The sequence below is a fragment of the Miniopterus natalensis genome, chromosome 3 (assembly GCF_054644295.1).
Source record: "Miniopterus natalensis isolate mMinNat1 chromosome 3, mMinNat1.hap1, whole genome shotgun sequence".
Classification (NCBI taxonomy): domain Eukaryota; kingdom Metazoa; phylum Chordata; class Mammalia; order Chiroptera; family Miniopteridae; genus Miniopterus; species Miniopterus natalensis.
In genome coordinates this window covers 86,984,649-87,003,401 of record NC_142083.1, presented here as the reverse complement: position 1 = coordinate 87,003,401, position 18,753 = coordinate 86,984,649, and the positions used below count along the sequence as shown (strand labels likewise).

Genomic DNA, 18,753 nt, shown 5'->3' with positions numbered 1-18,753 from the left:
TTATGCAAGTAGGACAGAGTTTGTGGATGTTTCATATGTCCAGTTGCAAGGGAGGCGTTTGGTCTCATAATATCGAGCCAACCAGTGAATATAGGTCTTGATCAAAATTAGATGAAATTTAGCATCCTTTTTCATCTTCCTCTCATGATGCTTTTGAACAGCATTAGCTTTCTTAATTAAATAGTGGAGATACTCAGGAAGATCAGGAGCAAATTCTTTTGACTTAAGAATTCTCAAGATTGTATTGCCTGTTATTTGTACAACACTATTTGAGTCTCTCAGGATTATACTGATTTGTGATGGAGTCAGCCCCTTTTTTGCCAGTTTGTAGATCTGCTATTTCACATTGTCACTGGTCAACTTCAGCCAGGTGGGGATGCTGCAGCGGCAGGGCAAAGCTGACTAGGACAGGCCCTTTCTTGGGAGCTTGCATGGGACCCATGATAGTAGTAGACAAGCAGCAAAAAAAGAGCAATATTCCTTTCTTTTAAACCTACCCACGGTTCAGATCAAAGTTGATGTGGATATACTAAAATATTTCTCTGCTGTGTAGTAGATTTTTCTTAAATTATGAGAAAAAAATCAAGAATTAAGTATTATAAAACCTAAATTGGTTTTCTTATTTTAATTGGCATCATGTTGTGTATCTTAGTGCCCATTTTATATTCATGACTATTGGGAATTATTCCTGTAGTACCATTTATTTTGAAAATTTGAATGTTAGGAAAGCTTTTAAAAAGTGCCACTATGTGTAAAAATGGAGTGTTCTATATAAACCATTGTCTTTTGTTTTTATGCACAAATGCATCTAATCTTAGATTATCTGAAGTATAACCTGCTTAGATTATTTAAACCAGAAATTAATGGTTATAGCAGTAAAGTGGCATCATAAAAAGTGTCCAGATAAATTATCAGGTTTAGTAACAAGTAGAGGCTTACTGGCAATATAAATTTTGAATTTATACAGTTCAGATTTTTAGAAAGAAATTTAAATTATTTGTTCATTTTAGTAACGTGGGTTTTCAATAAAAATAATTATCCAAATGAAGAGAGTCTCAAAATTGCTTTAATATTGTAAATAAATGTTAGCTTTTGTCTGCTGGAGAAATGCATTTAAATATGGTATCTTAAATTCTAGGATATGAAAGATGGCAAGTCCAGACAGAAGTAAACGGAAGATATTAAAAGCCAAAAAAACAATGCCTGCCAGTTGCCGGAAACAAATAGAGATCCTCAGTAAGTCAAAGAATGTTGAAGCACTGAAAACAACAGCAATTGGGAATAACGTGTCAAGTAACAATCAGAATTCAAGTGTTGGTGTCATAAATAACAAATGTAGACAATCTGACTATGATGTTTCCTCATTGGACTCTAACAAAAATTCAGCGTGCTCACAAAAAAGTAAAGTGTTTTCTCAGAATTTAATGAAACCACTAGAAATTGGTTTGGAAACAAGACTGCAGTACACTGAAGAACAAGTTGTATGCCCTTACCAAAAGCCAAGTAAAGGAGTAGAACTTCCCAGGAAACTGTCGACACAAGAGGCGAAAGATTCACAAAACACTTCTGAAAACCGTAACAAGGCAAATGTAACAAGATCCTTTTTTGAACAGCACAAAGAGGATTGTAACCGGAAATCCATTAGTAATCCACGCAGTGTATTGAGTGGTATAGTTCAAATGTCAAATTCTACAGTAATCAATACCTTGGATGATAAGAGAATTGACAAGATGGTTTCCCATTTAGAAACAAACTCCAATTCTGCATCACATGATAAAAGGCAAAATGACATTTTGATTTTAAGTTCAGACACCTATTTCGTTCCTGTTGATAAAATATCTACAGCAGTGAATTCAGTCATTTCTAGTAACTATACTGCTGACAGTTTGAAAGATGAAGAATCCTGTAGAACCTGTCTTTCCAGCATTTCAAATGGTGAAAGTACAGGCTCAACATGGCTGTCATCACTTGACACAGATAGTAATAACAGTAAGTGTATACTTGTACACCTTTTGGGGAAATCAAAATAATCTCTTTTGGGTTTTATAGTCTCAGGTATAGAAACAGTAGAGTACATACAGGGTGGGGCAAAAGTAGGTTTACAGTTAGGGAAACTAATATAGTAATAAATAAATAATTATACAGGAATAAACTGTTTCGTGTACTCACAACTATAAACTTTTGCCCCACCCTGTATAGACAGGAAAAAATGACAATAATTATTTCAGAGTATCTTGTTTCTGAACCATTCTTGGTGGGGAGGGAAATGGTATCCTCTATATCCAAAAGGTAGTAAATTCTGTCAAGAAATCAGTCACTTTTTTTTGAAAGTACAAAACATCAAAAGGTGGTTTATAACATTTGTTTGGTTTATTTCATCTACATGTTTTCTTCTGAAGTTTTATTAGATTAATAGGAGGCTAGTTGAAAGAGAGAGTGGATTTTTAAATTGTTGGTGAACCCTTTTTTTTGTTTTTCATTGACCTGTAAGTCATTTGCTAAGTATGAGCTGATAGATAATAAGAATATATGCACATATACATACATACATGTGTTGAGTGTGTATGTGTGTATGTGTGGAGTGACACAGAAATGCATCAAATAATTAACCAATGAAATTCTAGGGTTATAAAATCATTAAAATAGCTAAAGTATATTTCATTGGAAGTAGGATGTTTTTGTAGATTAATGAAATATAAGAAAAAACTGATTTTATAGAATAAATTTTGTGTTCTTGTCTAGGCTACAGAGGGATCATTTTTAACAAGATGAATTTAAAATTGCTTAAAAATAGGATAATCTATTAAAAATATGTAGGACTGTCTAAGTAACTCGTTATAAAAATATTGTGACCACTTAAGTAACTGTAAATAGAGAATTAAATGCTATAGTTTATTTAAGAAATTTCCCCCCCCCCAGTATTAAGTATATATTAAATGTGTATTAAATAGGGCTGAAGGGCAAGTATATCTGAGACCAGAAACCTACCTAGGATATTCTTTTTATTTTTAATTAGGTTGTTGCAGTTTTTTATAGAATTGCATTTTCTAAAAAATGCTGCCAGTGGTCACATTTTAGTTTTTCCATTTGCTTAGAGGGTCCCTAAATTAGAGAATTGCCCTGTTTCCTTCATTAGAAGGAATATTTTTTATCTCTGATCTTTCCATCTCCCCAAGGCCATAATCAAAAGAAGAGGATGTTTTCAGAAAACAAAGAAAATGTTAAGCGCATGAAAACTTCAGAGCAAATTAATGAAAATATTTGTGTAGCTCTGGAAAAGCAAACAGAATTGCTGGAACAGGTAAAATATTGGGACTTAAATATTTGCTTCAGAAACTTTTACTTCTGATTAGTAAAAAGTAGTGAAAGTTGCCTTGGCCAGTGTGGTTCAGTTGGGTGAGCGTCATCCTGTGCATCAAAAGGTCACTGGTTTGATTGCCGTTCTGGGCACATGCACAGGTTTCAGGTTTGATCCCTAGTAGGGATGCGTACCGGAGGCAGCCAATGTCTCCATCTCTCTCCCCCTCTCCCTCTTTCCCTCCCTTTCTCTCTCTCTCAAATCAATCAAAACATTTTAAAAAAAAAAAGTAAAAGTTGCCCTGGCTTGTGTTGCTCAATGGTTAGAGCATCGGCCCACACACTGAAGGGTTGCAGGTTCGATTCCCTGTCAAGGGCATGTACGTGGGTTGTGGGTTTGATCCTCAACCCCAGTTGCGTTGAGTGCAGGAGGTAACCAATCGATGTGTCTCTCACATCAGTGTTTCTCTGTCTACCCCCTCCCTCCCTCCTTTCCACTCTCACTAAAAAAATCAATGGAAAAAATATCCTCGGTTGAGAATTAACCAAAAAAATGGTAAAATTTCATTGATCTTCACAATGACTTAGTACAGGTGACTTTCATTTGATGCAAAGCTGGTATATGAAAACTGAATTAGCCAATGGAGGTATTAGGAAAAGATAATTATTTACATTACCAAAATATATCTAGTTTTTTGAGAATGATCCTGTGCAGAGTAGAGTGCTCTGGTAGAAAGAGAATGGGCTTTTCAGTTAATACTACATTCAAATCTCTTTGTGAGTTGGATACTGCATGGCCTTGAGCTTTGCTGAAAAATCTATTTTGTACTGGCCATGAGGTTCTTTGGTCTGCATTTATAGCTCTTTGTAGACATCACAATTGATCACTATTTCATAGACTTAGACAACCCAGAAGTTCATTGCAAAGTCCTGTTAACATTCAGGTTTACTTGCTCTAATTTCCAAGTTTACACAAATATGCTGTATTATCTGATATTTTGCTTTATAGTATCATTAAATGCATGTTTTGCTTTCATTTTGCCCCATTTCAACATTGTATTACAGTTTCCATACATGTCTGATCAGCTCTGAGTTTAAGTGTAACGAGCTTCAATTTTAGTAGGTCCTGTTTTGAGCACCATGTTTTGTTATTTTATTGTATTTACCACTAGAATACCACAACTGAAAGTCATTAAGCAGTAAATTAATGCCTGTTAGCTGTAATGAAACAAAAATGTCCCAATTCAAACTATCCTGCTAACTATATCAGAAACAAAATCACTACTGGTTTTTTAAACAGACCATTACAATTATATAGTTACATATTATAAGAATGTGTAGTCACATAATACTTAAAAGTCTTTTTGAAAGATGGATGCAGAACCAGCTTAACAGATGAGTCAACAGCTTTTCCCTTTCTACTTCTAGTTTTGTTCCAGGAAGACCAAGAGAGACACTAATAAAAAATATGTAAATGTTCTATTGTTTGCAGGGAAGGGGTAGCAGAATTATGATAAGCATAGATTTAGTTTTAGTTTTTTAATATATCTGTATTGATTTCAGAGAGAGGAGGGGAGAGGGAGAGAGATGGCAACATCAATGATGAGAGTCATTTATTGGCTGCAGCCCGCAACCCGGGCATGTGCCCTGACCAGGAATCAAACCCCGATCGCCTGGATCCTAGGTCGATGCTCAACCGCTGAGCCACGCCCGGCTGGGCTGGATTTAGTTTTTAAAAAATGGTGGAGATCATAGCTGTTCCTTATTCCCAGTGATTAGTAGCCGAATTCAGAAATAAGGTCTGATAGGGGCATATAAACACAAAGTCTAATCTTTCAAAGTTTTAATTTCACTGGCATGAAAAAATCAGAGTTTTCATTCACTGTTATCTGCCTCATAAAATAGTTGATCTAAGTTGACACAGAAAATAGTCCTTGCCAGGGATGTTTAGGGAATGCAGTTTATTTTCCCACCCACCCTCTCCCTGGAAACTTCTTGCACATTCTCCAGAGACAACTTGGGTTTTAGCTGATTCCTATCTTTTTACCTACTTCTAAATAAGTAGGCTAGCTTAGTCTCACTTTATGTTTTGGTTCCTGTCCAAACAGTAAACTTTCTAAACCACATCTGTTTGTTTTTCCTGTTTGAATCCCAGTGGAATAGGGCCTCCCATTCTGACATTGTTCTTTCCTACTGAGAGAGTCCTGGAGCAGTTGACTCTCCTTTTGCGGTTTCATAAGGATTTTGGCCTAATCGGTTCCAATTGAATTACTGAAATAGAGGGTTTTTTCTTCTAAAGTCCAAGTTAGTCACTCCACCCACCATCTTAGATAATTGAGGTACATTAGGGATATATAACTGCATCTTTCTCCAATCTTTAGACCACTTTGCCACCTGCAGATTGTATCTAGGACTTCCATCTGATTTTGTAATTTGAACACATTACCATTGGCAGATGACATTCATGAGGTATTTGTTGGAGATTATTGTGTCTTCTGAGGAACACCACCACTAAATGAGAACAAATGTCCAGTCTGACCAAGAGGAATCTACCCTTGGTGGGCATTTAGTCCAAAATAACCAAGTTAACAGTCTGTTTCCATCTGAATCACCAGTAGTACTTGTTTAAATTGTGGTTTCTTTAGCTCACTGGTAGTTGAAGTCTGTTGTTTTATTGTTTTATTTTTTCATATATCTTTATTGATTTCAGACACAGGCAAAGAGAGGGAGGGAGGGAGAGAGAGAAACATCAATGACAAAACAGTCATTGATAAGAGCCCGCAACCCAGGCATGTGCCCTGACGGGAATCGAACCCCAATCACCTGGATCCCAGGTTGATGCTCAGCCGCTGAGCCACACCTGACCAGGCAAAGACTGTTATTTTAGGCTACTCTTTTCTCAAACTTAACTGATAAAAATCATTAGTGATGCCTATTAATTATACAACTTTCCAGCCCCCACCCCCCCCATCCAGGAAATTCTATTTGGTGAATCCAGGGGAGGGCCTAGGAATTTGTGATTTATTTTTTTTTAATCCTCGCCCAAGGATATGTTTCTCGTTAATTTTGAGAGAGAGAGAGAAACGTGGACATAAGAGAGAAACATCGATCGATTGCCTCCCATAAGTGCCCCAACCGGGAATCGAACCAGAAACCTTTTTTTGGTGTGCAGGACAGTGCTCCAACCAACTGAGCCAGCCACCTGGCTAGGGCAGGAAGTCGTGACTTTTAATAAGTATCCCATGTAATTCTTCCTCACCAGGGAAGTTTGACAAATAGTGTGTGGCCTTTGCTTGTTAGCAAAACGGTATTCCCATATACAAAACACATAGATATTTCTCTAAGGTTCACCTGGGTATGAACTTCATATACTGACCCCAGCCAGTGAATTTGCAGGTATGCAGTAATCCACACATGGGAGACAGGTAATAGCTGTCAGTAAAAATAGTATGTGTTTCTGAGCATTTTACATAACACATATTTTAAGCACTTATTAATTTAATCAGATATTTAAAAGTTGTGAAAGTAATAATCACAGTCATGTCTAATGTTGAAAAACTATTAAAGAAATGTTAATGAAGCATTACAGAAGAAATCACGTAGAAAGTAGTGTTGAAGAACAAGAACAATTAAAAAGGAAAAGGAAAAACGTTAGGAATAATCATAAAATTACTGAATATGACTAATCATCCAGGTGCTATCAGTATAAAAGAATTTAACATACAAACTTTATGTTCCAATTTTGAGCACCAAGAAGCAAGATATTAGGGTAAAGTTGTAAATATCACTATTGAATACCTAAATGTATTATGACAGGTTTTGTTATTAAGAGAGACTGACTAATTCTTATCAAAGTTGCTTACAAACCATACACATTGAACAAATAACTAAAGTGGGTATTTCTGAATGTATGGCTAATTAAAGCTGTTTATATCAGTGGGCACTGAGATTAATTATGCTTCTTGAAAATAGGCCAGTTTGTTTTCTTTAAAAAAAGTCAGATAATCAAATGCATCAGTGTATTATGCTATAGCTACTATGATCTGTTAGAGTAGCATGCATTATGCCAGATAACATTAGTTACCACATAATTGCCCCTGGCTTTTTTTGATTTTAATAATAAGAAAGTCACCCCCTTAAAAACTATGCAAATAAGGGAGATTGCCTTGTGTATTTATTTCCTTCATATCATTCAGTGTTTTCTATCTTATGGAGCTCTTTCACGTGTTGTCTTTTTATGTTCTTATTAAAATCTTGTGAGAACCACTCATTCAGTATTGTATCATCTACCCATTTGTGGACAAAGAAAATGAAGCTCAGATGTTGTGACTTCCCAAAGGTCATATAGCTGTTAATGGCAGGATCAATGGTCAAACTTTCATAACTTGCTCCATCTCTACTACAGACCAACCAACCATTTTCACTGGGCACTGATTTTCAGATAAGTGGAGTTCCTTTTTATAGAATAGATTTAAGTTACGGTCATTAAAAAATATAAATGGGATGTAGGCTTTTATTGTTCCTTTAATACGTATTATGGAATTCTGCTGAACTATAGGAAACTAAAATTAGCAATAGGAGAATAAATGTATAAGGTGTGTTCTGAATTTGATATTCAACTTTTATAAAACTTACTGGTGTATTAACATAAATATAAACATAAAAATATAAAGTATATTTTATTGGTTACAGAAAATCCAGGAAAGAGCAAAGCTATTTTTAAGAAGTAAAAAAATAAAATTACTTTTTAATTTGAAATATGGAGTGTTTGGGTTTTTATTTTAAAATTCTAGGTCAAACATTTGATTCGACAGGAGATCTGTAGTATAAATTACAAACTATTTGATAACAAACTGAAAGAATTGACCGAACGCATTGGGAAGACACAGTGCAGGAAAAAACATGAAGCAATAGCTGATGAACTCTTCGTAAGTTTCTAATTTCATTTGATTTTGTTTGAATCCTTTTAAAAAGTAGAATTTGGTGATATTTTATATGTTAGGAAAGGCAAACAATAAAGTCAGACCAAAATATGATCCCTGGCCCCAACCCTGATGTACTAGATTTCTGTAGGTAGAGAATTCATTATATCTGGCCCTTCACAAATACTTTTAGAAATATCAGCTATTCTGATATTGACAGGCTTAATACATAGGCAATTTCTGTTCATTCAAAATACAGGTGTCCCAAAAAGATGTGTACACACTATAAAATCAGTGTTTATTAAAATATATTTTATTTTCAAAATGTAATAGAATCTATAGCTTTCAACTGTTAAAATATGTATACATTTTGTTGGGATACCCTATATATTCTGTATTAGAGCTTGTACAACCAGTTTCAACGTTTGGGGGAGACGTGTTTACTCTTCTAGGGTTACTTGCTGATTGGTGTTTCTACCAACATTAATTTTATTGTGGACCAATTAGAAGTTTGGTGTTTTTATCTTCCATTATAGAATGTCATACTAGCATCAAACATGATTTTTTTAATTGAGTTAACATTGGTTTATAACATTATATAAGTTTCAGGTATACAACATTATAATCCAGTATCTGTGTACATTGTAGCTCACCACCAAAAGTTTAGTTTCCATCCATCATTATACATTTGACCCCCTTTACCCATTTCACTCTCTCTAACTCCCCTTCCCCTCTGATAACCCAATCTGTTGTTCATATTTATGAGTTTGTTTTTGTTTTATTTGTTTGAGTGAAATTAATACAATTTTGCCCTTTTCTGTCTGACTTCACTTAGCATAACACCCTGAGTGTTCATCCATGTTGTCACAAATGGCAATATTTCTTCTTTTTTAATGGCTGAGTAGTATTCCATTGTATATATACCACATCTTTATCCATTCATTAGTCAGAGGGTGCGTCAGATGTAATTTAAATCTTTGGCTTATATAAGAATTTCTCACTTATTTGGGTAGATAATTAAGTCTCACAAAAGTACTTTGGCAAATAGTCTTCCCTCCATCTCTATGATATATTATTTAGCACTCTGGTTTCATACTTGTTTTTCTCATTTTCTTCCAGGCAAAAATAGCACAACTTCAAAGACGTATTAAAAAAGTATTATTATCTCAAAGAAATTGTTTGGAACCAAACATGTTATCCAGTAATACAGCCTGTAAGGTTGGTATAAACATATAGGAATTTTAATAACTTATTGATCCACATTATAGTAGTTGGATTATAAGAAAGAAAGAAATTTCCAAACTAAGACAAAAGGATTAAAAGACAATAAATTGATACTTAGAATGTTTCTGTGAGTTTATCTCTGGGGAAGACACCCTTAGGTAGCCAAAAGTAAGTGCTACTTGTATTACTTTCATAAAAGTGAGTAGAGAGGTGATTTGTGATTGCCTGAATTATCCCCCTCCTCACCATTCTATCATGATGAAATATATACAGCAAAGTTGAGATAATTTTACAGTGAACCCATGTATACTCAACACCTAAATTCTACCTTTACTATTTTAATATATTTATTTTTCTTATCTGTCAATCTATTATCCCCTGAACTATCTTTATATTTGGTACATTCATTAGTACAAATGTATTTTGTATGAAAATACACTTTGCCACGTACACAAAATATATATGTATGTGTGTGTGTATATATATGTGTGTGTATATATATAATATAAAATTGATTTTAGAGAGAAACATCAATGTGAGAGACAAACATTGGCTGGTTGCCTCCCGCACTCATCCTGACTGGGAACAGAACCTGCAAGCCTTTGGTGCATGGGACCACACTCCAACCAAGTGAGCCCCACCAGCCAGGGCCACATAAAATATTTAAGTAAGGTTTAGTATCTGTTTATATTTTTATATAAAATTCAAATATAATCTTTAGTATACATTCACTGGATTTTTTTTCTTGTATCTCTATTTACTTTGTTATCATTTTTATGCTAGCCTCAATGAATGAATTGGGAAGTATTTCCTCCCCTGTTTTATGAAAGTGTGTGTAAGATTTTTATTACTTCCTTAAATGTTTGATAGTATCCACCTCTGAAAACTTATCTGGGCAAGGAGCTTTCTTTGTAGGAAGACTTTTTCTTGAAAATTCAGTTAATAGGTATAGGGCAATTCAGATTTTTTTTCTTTCATCTTTTATCAACTTTGTAAGCTGTTCTTTGCAAGGAATTTGTCCATTTTATCTAAGTTGTTGAATTTGTTAACATAAAATTATTGATAAAATTAAATTCCTTTTTTAAATATTTGTAGAGCTGTAATGATATACTCTATTTCATTTCTGATACTGGTAAACTATGTTTTTACCTTAATCAGTCTTGCTAGAGTTTTAAAAACCTTATTAATTCTCTATCACTTGTATCTTTTCTGTTTTTTATTATTCTCTTCCACTTCCTTACTTTGGATATAATTTGTTCTTCTTTTTTCCAGCTTCTTAGGAGAGAAAGAGCATTTATTTTTAACCTTCTTTTCTACTGGAAAATATTTAAAGCTATATATTTCCTTCTAAGCACTGCTTTTCCTTAGCACCTTCTAAGCATCTCAGTGCAGACATTATAATATCATATTTGATATATTGTATTTTTGTTTTCTATCAGTTCAAAAATAATTTCTAATTTCCCTTTTGACTCATAGGTTATTTAGAAGTGTGTGTTTAGTTTCCAAATATTTGGTACATTTCTAGGTATGTTATTTTTACTGATATCTAATTTCACTTGGATCAGAGAACATACTTTGTAAAATTTCAATCTTGACAGTTAATTGACACTTATTTTGTAGCCCAACATATAGTTTCCCTTGGTGCATGTTCCATGTATACTTGAAAAGCATGTTGGGTGTAATGTTCTATGTCACTTTTGTGTTACTTGTGCAGAGGTGATTGATAGTGATAAATAATGGCCCCCAAAAGATGTCCAGGACCTAATCCTCAGAACCTATGAATATCTTACTTTACTTGGTAAAAGGATCTTAGAGATGGAGAGATTATCCTGGGAGTTCAGTAGTCCTAGGGTCCTTATAAAAACGAGTCAAGAAGGTCACATCAGAAAAGAAGATGGAAGCAGAGGTTAGAATGAATGCACTGAAAATGGAGGAAGGGGGTATGAGCCAAGGAATCCTGGCAGCTCCTAGAACCTGGGAAAATGAAAACAGATTCTCTCCTAAAGTCTCCAGAAGGGATGCAGCCCTGCAAACAACTTGATCTTGGCTTAGTGAAACTTCAAATTTCTGGCCTGCAGGACAAATTTCTGTTGATTTAAACTACCCAGTGTGGTAATTTGGTATAGTAGCCTCAGTAAATTAATACAGAATGTGCTACCAGGGTGTGTGGGATGATGCTCTAACAAATAACTAAAAATATGGAAGTGGATTTGGAATGGGATAATGGGTAAAAGCTGGAAGAATATTGAGGAACATGATTTTTTAAAATCCTGGGTTGCTTGAACAGACTCTTTGTTAAAGACTGCAAGTGAGGGCTCAGAAAGGAAATGAGGAACACCTTAGAGGAAACCTGTATGTAGTCTTAGAGAATATTTAAATCTTCATAAAAAGACTTGGTAGAAATATGGACATTTAAAAAGCACAGTTGGCCCCCGGCCAGCGTGCCTCAGCTGTTGAGCATCAACCTGTGATCCATCTAGGAGATCTAGGTTCAATTCCCGGTCAGGGCACATGCCCAGGTTGTGGGCTTGAACCCAAGTAGGGGGCATGCAGGAGGCAACCAGTCAATGACTTGCTCATCATTGATGTTTCTGTCTCTCTCTCCTGCTCCTTTCCTCTCTCTGAAATCAATAAAGATATATTTTTTAAAAAAATGATAGCCACAGTTGGTGAGAACTCAAAAGGAAATGAGGAAAGGGATTCTTGCTACGTAGTAGCAGGAAGCTTAGCTGAATTGTATCCTACAGTGATAAGGAAAACAGAACTTGTAAGTGATGAACTTGGATTTTTATTAGGCTAGCAAGATTTTTTAGCAAAGTGTGGCAAGTTTGGCTTGATTTTTTACTTTTTATAGTAAAATGTGAAAGGGAAGAGACAAATTGAAGGTGGAACTGTTTAGCAAAACAAAACTAGGAGGACTTGATTTGAAAAATTCTGAGCCTATCCACATTGCAAAAGACTCTAAAATTAGGAGATTCTCTGTCAGAAAAGCATGGTCTGGAGAGAAAGCCAATGGTGTGTCAGGACAAGCTTTTGCAAGTGCTTTGGAAAGATCAAAAAGGTCAGACAGAGTATTTAGTCACGCAGAGAGTTCTTTGAAGAGATTAGGCATTTGACTCTCAGCAGGCAGGTGCCCTGTTTAGATTTAGTGTTTAGGTCCTGGACTCTGTGTGAGCTATAGTTCAATGACAATTTACTTTTCTTTTTTTTAAATTTATCTTTATTGTTGAAAGTATTACAAATGTCCCCTTTTTTCACCCATTGATCCTCTCCACTCTGCACCCCTCCTCCCAGGCCTTTACCACACTATTGTCTATATCCATGGGTTATGCATATATGCATGTAAGTTCTTAGGTTAATCTCTCCCCACCCACCTCTGCCTTCCCTCTGAGATTCATCAGTCTGTTCCATGCTTTTATGTCTCTGGCTCTGTTTTGTTCAGTTTATTTTGTTCATTAGATTCCACATATGAGTAAGATCATGTGACACTTGTCTTTCTCTGACTAGCTTATTTCACTTAGCATAATGCTCTCCAGATCCCACCATGCTGTCTCATAGGGTAAGGGATCCTTCTTTTTTGTAGCTGCACAGTATTCCATGGTGTAAATGTCCGAGGAGATACTTGATGTGATTTCAGTCTCCTTCAACTTGTAGACATTTGTTTTGTGTCCTAACATGTGGTCTGTCTTTGAGAATGTCCCATGTGCACTTGAGAATGCATAGTCTGCAGCTTTGGTGTTAAATGTTCTGTAAATGTCAATTAAATCCATCTGACCTAGTGTGTCATTTAGAATCACCGTTTCCTTGTTGATTTTTTTGTCTGGAAGATCTATCCAGTAAAGTCAGTGGAGTGTTAAATTCCCCTACTATGACTGTATTGCTATCGATCTCTCCTTTAAAGTCCTCCAGAAGTGTGTGTTTTTTTCAGCCTATGTGTGTCTTTTGTTCTGAGGTGGGTTTCTTGTAGAGAGCATATGTTTGGGTCTTGTTTTCTTGTCCATTCAGATACCCTGTGTCCTGAAATTGGAGCATTTAATCCATTGATATTTAAGGTTATTATTGATAGGTACTTATCTATTGCCATTTTCTTTCTATTTCAACTTATTACATCAGTCCCTTTAACATTTCTTGCAATGTTGGTTTGGTGGTGATAAATCCTTTAGCCTTTTTTTGTCTGGAGAGCTCTTTATTTCACTATCTATTTTAAATGATAGCCTTGCTGGATAGAGTAGTCTTGGTTTCAGATCCTTGTTTTGCATTACCTTGAATACTTCATGCCATTCCCTTCTTGCCTGTAGAGTTTCTGATGAGAAATCAGCTGACAGCCTTATGGGAGCTCCTTTGTAGGTAACAGATTGATTTTCTTTTGCTTCCTTTAATATTCTCTCTTTGTCTTGAATTTTTGGCATTTTAATTATGATGTGCCTGGGCATGGGCTTCTTTGGGTTCTTCTTGCTTGGGACTCTCTCTTCCTCCTGAACTTGTGTGACTTATTCCTTGACCAGGTTAGGGAAGTTTTCTGCCATTATTTCTTCAAACAGTTTCTCTAACCTTTGCTTACTTTCTAGATCTTCTGGCAGTCCTATGATGTGAATATGGTTACATTTCATGTTGTCCCACAGCTCTCTTAAACTGTCCTCTTTTTCAATTGTTTTTTTCTTTTTGGATCTCTGATTGAGTGATCTTTTCTATCCTGTCTTTTAATTTGCTGATCTGATCCTCAGCTTCCTCTAATCTGTGGTTTATTCCTTCCAATGTTTTTTATTTCTGCTATGTCAGTCTTAATTCCTTCATAGTTTCCATTTCTTTTCTCATGCTGCTGAGCATCCTTATGATCAGTATTCTGAACTCTATATCTAATAGATTGCTTATCTCCATTTCATTTAGCTTATCTTCTGGAGAATTCTTTTGTTCTTTCTTTTGGGGCTTGTTTTTTGTCTCCCCATTTTGGCTGCTTGTATGGATTTGTGTCTATGTATTAGTTAGATCTGTTAGGACTCTCAGTCTTTCTGGATGGTCTCTAGTGCAGGCCAATGTCAGACGCTGTTTGTGACTGGCCTTGAGTTCCCTGTTTGAAATTTTCTGCACTCCACAGCTTATGGTTCCCTCTGCTGGGGCTGGGTGTGCTTGGACAGGACCAAGATGCGCACCAATGTTTGCTTTTCTAAGGCCTGGGTCCAAAAACAAATCCGACAATTTACTTTTCAAAATCCTTGTAGTGCTGTTCCGTTTGGCTTTATTATTCTGGCTCCACTGGATCCTCCTGTTCAATCCCTGCAGGTGCTGTCTGGACTTCCCAGTGATGTTGGGTGGGAAATTCAGGAAATGTTGGCCTATGGTCACTGCCACTGCAGTAGATTGGGCCTGCAGCTAACCCAGATGTGGAGCAGCGACACTGCTGATGCTTCAGTAATATACACCCACTGCTGTACCAAGTATGGGATGATGGCTCCACTGACACTACAGTGGATTTGGCCCACTGCTCTTCCAGGTGTGGAGTCTGGGGATTGGTTCCTGGCTGGCTTTTGTTAACATTGCTACTGCAGCTACTTAGGGTCACTACTGCCCCAGGTGTCAGGTAGGGGACCCATCTGACACTGTTGCTGCAGTCGTTTTGGCTGCTGATTCTGCAGGTATGGGGTGGGGGACTAGCCAACCCTGCTTTAGGTTTTGGGAGAAGACAGGTCCCTGGCCTTTCTGGCACCCAGTGCAGGATATATAGATAAAATGAAAACTCAGGGAACTCACTCTGGTGGTGGTCCTCAATCTTGAGGTCCCCAGGGATCTACCTTCCTTTCCACCTTTCAGAGGCATTTTTGATTATCTGTTGAATTACTTCCAAGGCATTTAGTTGTGCCTAGAAGAGGGGAGAAGGGAAAAGTGAGCCTGTGCCACCTTGTCCTGGAATTAAAAGAATACCAATATTTTTTGCTTTTGTTTTCCAATGTTTGAACTTGTTTCTACATATAAAATCTGTACATGTAATATAACATTTCAGAATTCTTCCTTTGTGTACCTGCATTTTTGTTCATGTTATCCATCAGAAAAGCCCATGAGTTGGGAAATCAATTGATCCTTTTGTATTGATTAATATACACAGATATTTTAAATACTGAAAGTTCTCAACTAAAGCATGGACTAAATGTTACAGCTCCAAGTTTTAAACAAAACCCATTGACTAGAAGAGCAAGTTGAAATTTTATCAGTGCTCCTGACTAAATAGTGAGGTATACTGAATGTCTTAAAAATTCTTCTGGCACACCGATTGAAAATCACTGACTTAGGTGTTTGCTTTTCCTTCCTTCCATTCAAGCTAGGAAATTCATTTGTACCATCATTATTTTAATGTCTTTGAAGTATTTTTTTTAATTCATTTTGACAGAAACAGCTGTCATCGTCATCATCTATTGAAATACATATAATTTAATATATGTTTTGCCATCTGTATGTGAGACTATTTTGAGAACAGTTTCTAAGTTAAATTTTCCCTATTGTCTGTTTTGTGTAGAAGAACACAATTGGTAACCCTCCCCTCAACTGCTTTTCCTTACCCACTTAACAGGTTGCAGATTCAGAGATTCTGAATTTGAATAAGAACCCAGAGTCAAATAATAGTCCAGATGAAAGAAAGACTTCTGTGAACTCTGAACCTTCTAACCCTTCAGAAAAAACAAGTTTAAAGATTGATTTGTCACAGGATCTTGATGAGGCTGTTTCTGAAAGGTAGGGATTTCCACAAAAATACATAAACTTATTTATCTAAATATATGCTTGTAAACATATACCCTTTTGTGAATTAAGCATAAAATAGCTTAAAGCTTCATATTTATAAGAACACTTTTATTATTATTATTATTATTATGAAATGGAAGATGCTTTCCATCTTCAGTATGGTGGATGACTGAAGTGATCAACTGGAGCACTCCAGTAGTTTCCAATTCTATACATGGGAAAATTAAGGCCCTATAAAACAGTGGTTTAAAAAAATTACACAGAGAAGTAAATAAGAATAGAGAAAAGGTGCCTAAAATTACACATGTTGAAAGTAGTATCATGATAACTTCAAATTAGAGTGAACAGGTTAAATTATTGGCATAATTGGGTCACAAAGGAACAGAGACACCTTATCTCCAATCTAGTCTAAAAGATTTGGGGTTTGTAAGGAAGAAGTACTTTAGTTTAACAAAGAAATGTGATTGGTGATTCTGGCCTGGATTAATTTTCAAGGAGGTGAGGGTGCATTTTAATGAATTATTTTCTCTTTATTAGTAATTCTCAACTGTTTGGAGCTTTATAATGTTATTTATTTATACTTAACATTTACTCCTTAAATGTGCTATGGTTTTGTGCTTTATATGTCAAATTACATCTCAGCTTTTAAAAAGAGGGAAATACATAACCAAATAAGTGAATTAAATGATGGCCATTGTTTAAAGAACCCACCCTTTCTTCCAAATAACTCTGCATACTCAAGTATACTATAAAACAAAGGCGAAGATCTACACCGTTTGCAGTAGATGCTTGATGTTTCGAGATACATGTGCAGTTTTGACTCTTCGGGGGGAAAAACTAATATTCCATGATATTGAGGCCCACATTTTAGTTTTAAGTCAGGAAGCTGCTATGAAGAAGGCATTTATTTAGTTGGTGAAGGCAAGAGTCACATTTCATTGAGCCTTTCTTGTTTCCACTTGTTAATGCATGTGCTAAAACTCATAAAGTGGCAAAAAAGAAAAATACTGATTACAAGTGAAAAAGTGAAGACAAGACACCATTAAAAAATACCATTTATTGACTGATACGTCAAATTTAGCAATGGCTTCTATCTATGATAGGAACAATCCACCTTAACCCCACCATAACGAATAAAGAACCTACAGTTTTGAAACTGTTTCAGGCAGCACACACAGCCCATGGTGAGTGTGCGAATAGGTGACACAAATGTACAACTTGACCCTGATGGATGAGTTCAGTGGTGAGTTTTATAAAATATTTAAGGAAGAAACACCACCAGTTTTAAACAAACTACAGCAGGTTCTCAAATAACACCATTTCATTTAACCTTGTTTTCTTATGTTGATGAAATGCTGTTAGAATTTAATTGTTTATACTCTGTTGTAAAATTGGTTTCGTTATAGTTTTTTGTTGTTTTTTTTTGCTTAAAGTCACAGAACCTATTGACAATGTTTCGAGGACTTAGTGTATTCCAAAGAATAAAAAAAGAGGGAATATTCTTCAGTTCATTTTGAAACTAGATAGTAAAATCTAGTATAACTGTGATACTCCAATATGAAAATTTAAAAATACAAAATTTAAAAATTTTACAGAAATGGAAAATTACAGTCCACTTTTGTCCATAAAATAAATTCAAATATGCTTAACAAGATACTAGTAAACCAAGATTAGCAATTTGTAAAAGTTGAGTTTGTCCCAGGAATGCTGTAAGTTTGGTCCAACAACAAAAAATTAATGTAATTTGCCAGGAGAAGAGTCATCAGCTTACAATAAATGTAGGAAGAAGAGCTTCTACAAAAACACTAAAACAAATTTGATGGTGAAATATTGTAAATATTCCACTTGGGATACAAAATAAAAGGATGCCTGCTATCACCAATTTAACATTATACCAGGTATCTTGCCTAATGCAAAAAAAATAAAAATAAATAGAGAAAACTAAATATATATAAAGAATTCAAAAAGAAGGAACAATAAATATTACTATTCTGGGATGATTCAGAGCATGTATGTAGGAAATCCAAAGGAATATACAGACAAATTATTAGGATTAATACGATTTTAGCATCCTAGCCGGTTTGGCTCAGTGGTTAGAATGTCAGCCCATGGACTGAAGGGTCTCAGGTTTGATTCCAGTCAAGGGCACGTACCTTGGTTGCAGGCTCCGTCCTGGTTGTTGGGGCACATTCATTCTCTCTCTCTCTCTCTCTCTCCCTCCTTCCTTCCCTCCCTCCCTCTCTCCTTCCCCCCCTCCCCTCCACTCTCTATGAAAGGCAATGAAAAAAATATCCTCGGATGAGGATTAAAAAAAAATAAGATTTTAGCAAGATTGCCAAACTCAAATATATAAGAAATCTATTGTGTTCCTATATATCATATATAAACAATTAAGAAATGAAATTTTTAAGAATTCCAGTAGCACCAAACATATAAGGTACCTGGGAATACATTTAACAAGACATGTAGTAACAGGAAAATTAGAAAACTTTGAAAGATATTAAAGAAGAAAATGGAGAAATTTAGTGTGTTTATGGTTTGGACAATGAAGTATAAAATGTTTTTACTTTTGTTTAAT

The 18,753-nt window shown here is 35.5% G+C and overlaps 1 protein-coding gene and 1 pseudogene across 1 annotated transcript in view; one reads left to right on the top strand and one right to left on the bottom strand.

Annotated features, from left to right (window-relative positions):
• Positions 1 to 670, bottom strand: LOC107525456 (small ribosomal subunit protein uS15 pseudogene; annotated as a pseudogene).
• A 478-nt stretch (positions 671 to 1,148) lies between these two features.
• ATF7IP2 (activating transcription factor 7 interacting protein 2) overlaps positions 1,149 to 18,753 on the top strand; it is a 40,646-nt gene continuing 23,041 nt past the window's right edge. The window contains exons 1-5 of the mRNA XM_016197587.2: positions 1,149 to 1,989; positions 3,177 to 3,301; positions 8,091 to 8,225; positions 9,339 to 9,437; positions 16,006 to 16,166. Coding sequence (XP_016053073.2) covers positions 1,149 to 1,989; positions 3,177 to 3,301; positions 8,091 to 8,225; positions 9,339 to 9,437; positions 16,006 to 16,166 — 1,361 coding nt within the window. The remainder of the gene's footprint in view (positions 1,990 to 3,176; positions 3,302 to 8,090; positions 8,226 to 9,338; positions 9,438 to 16,005; positions 16,167 to 18,753) is intronic.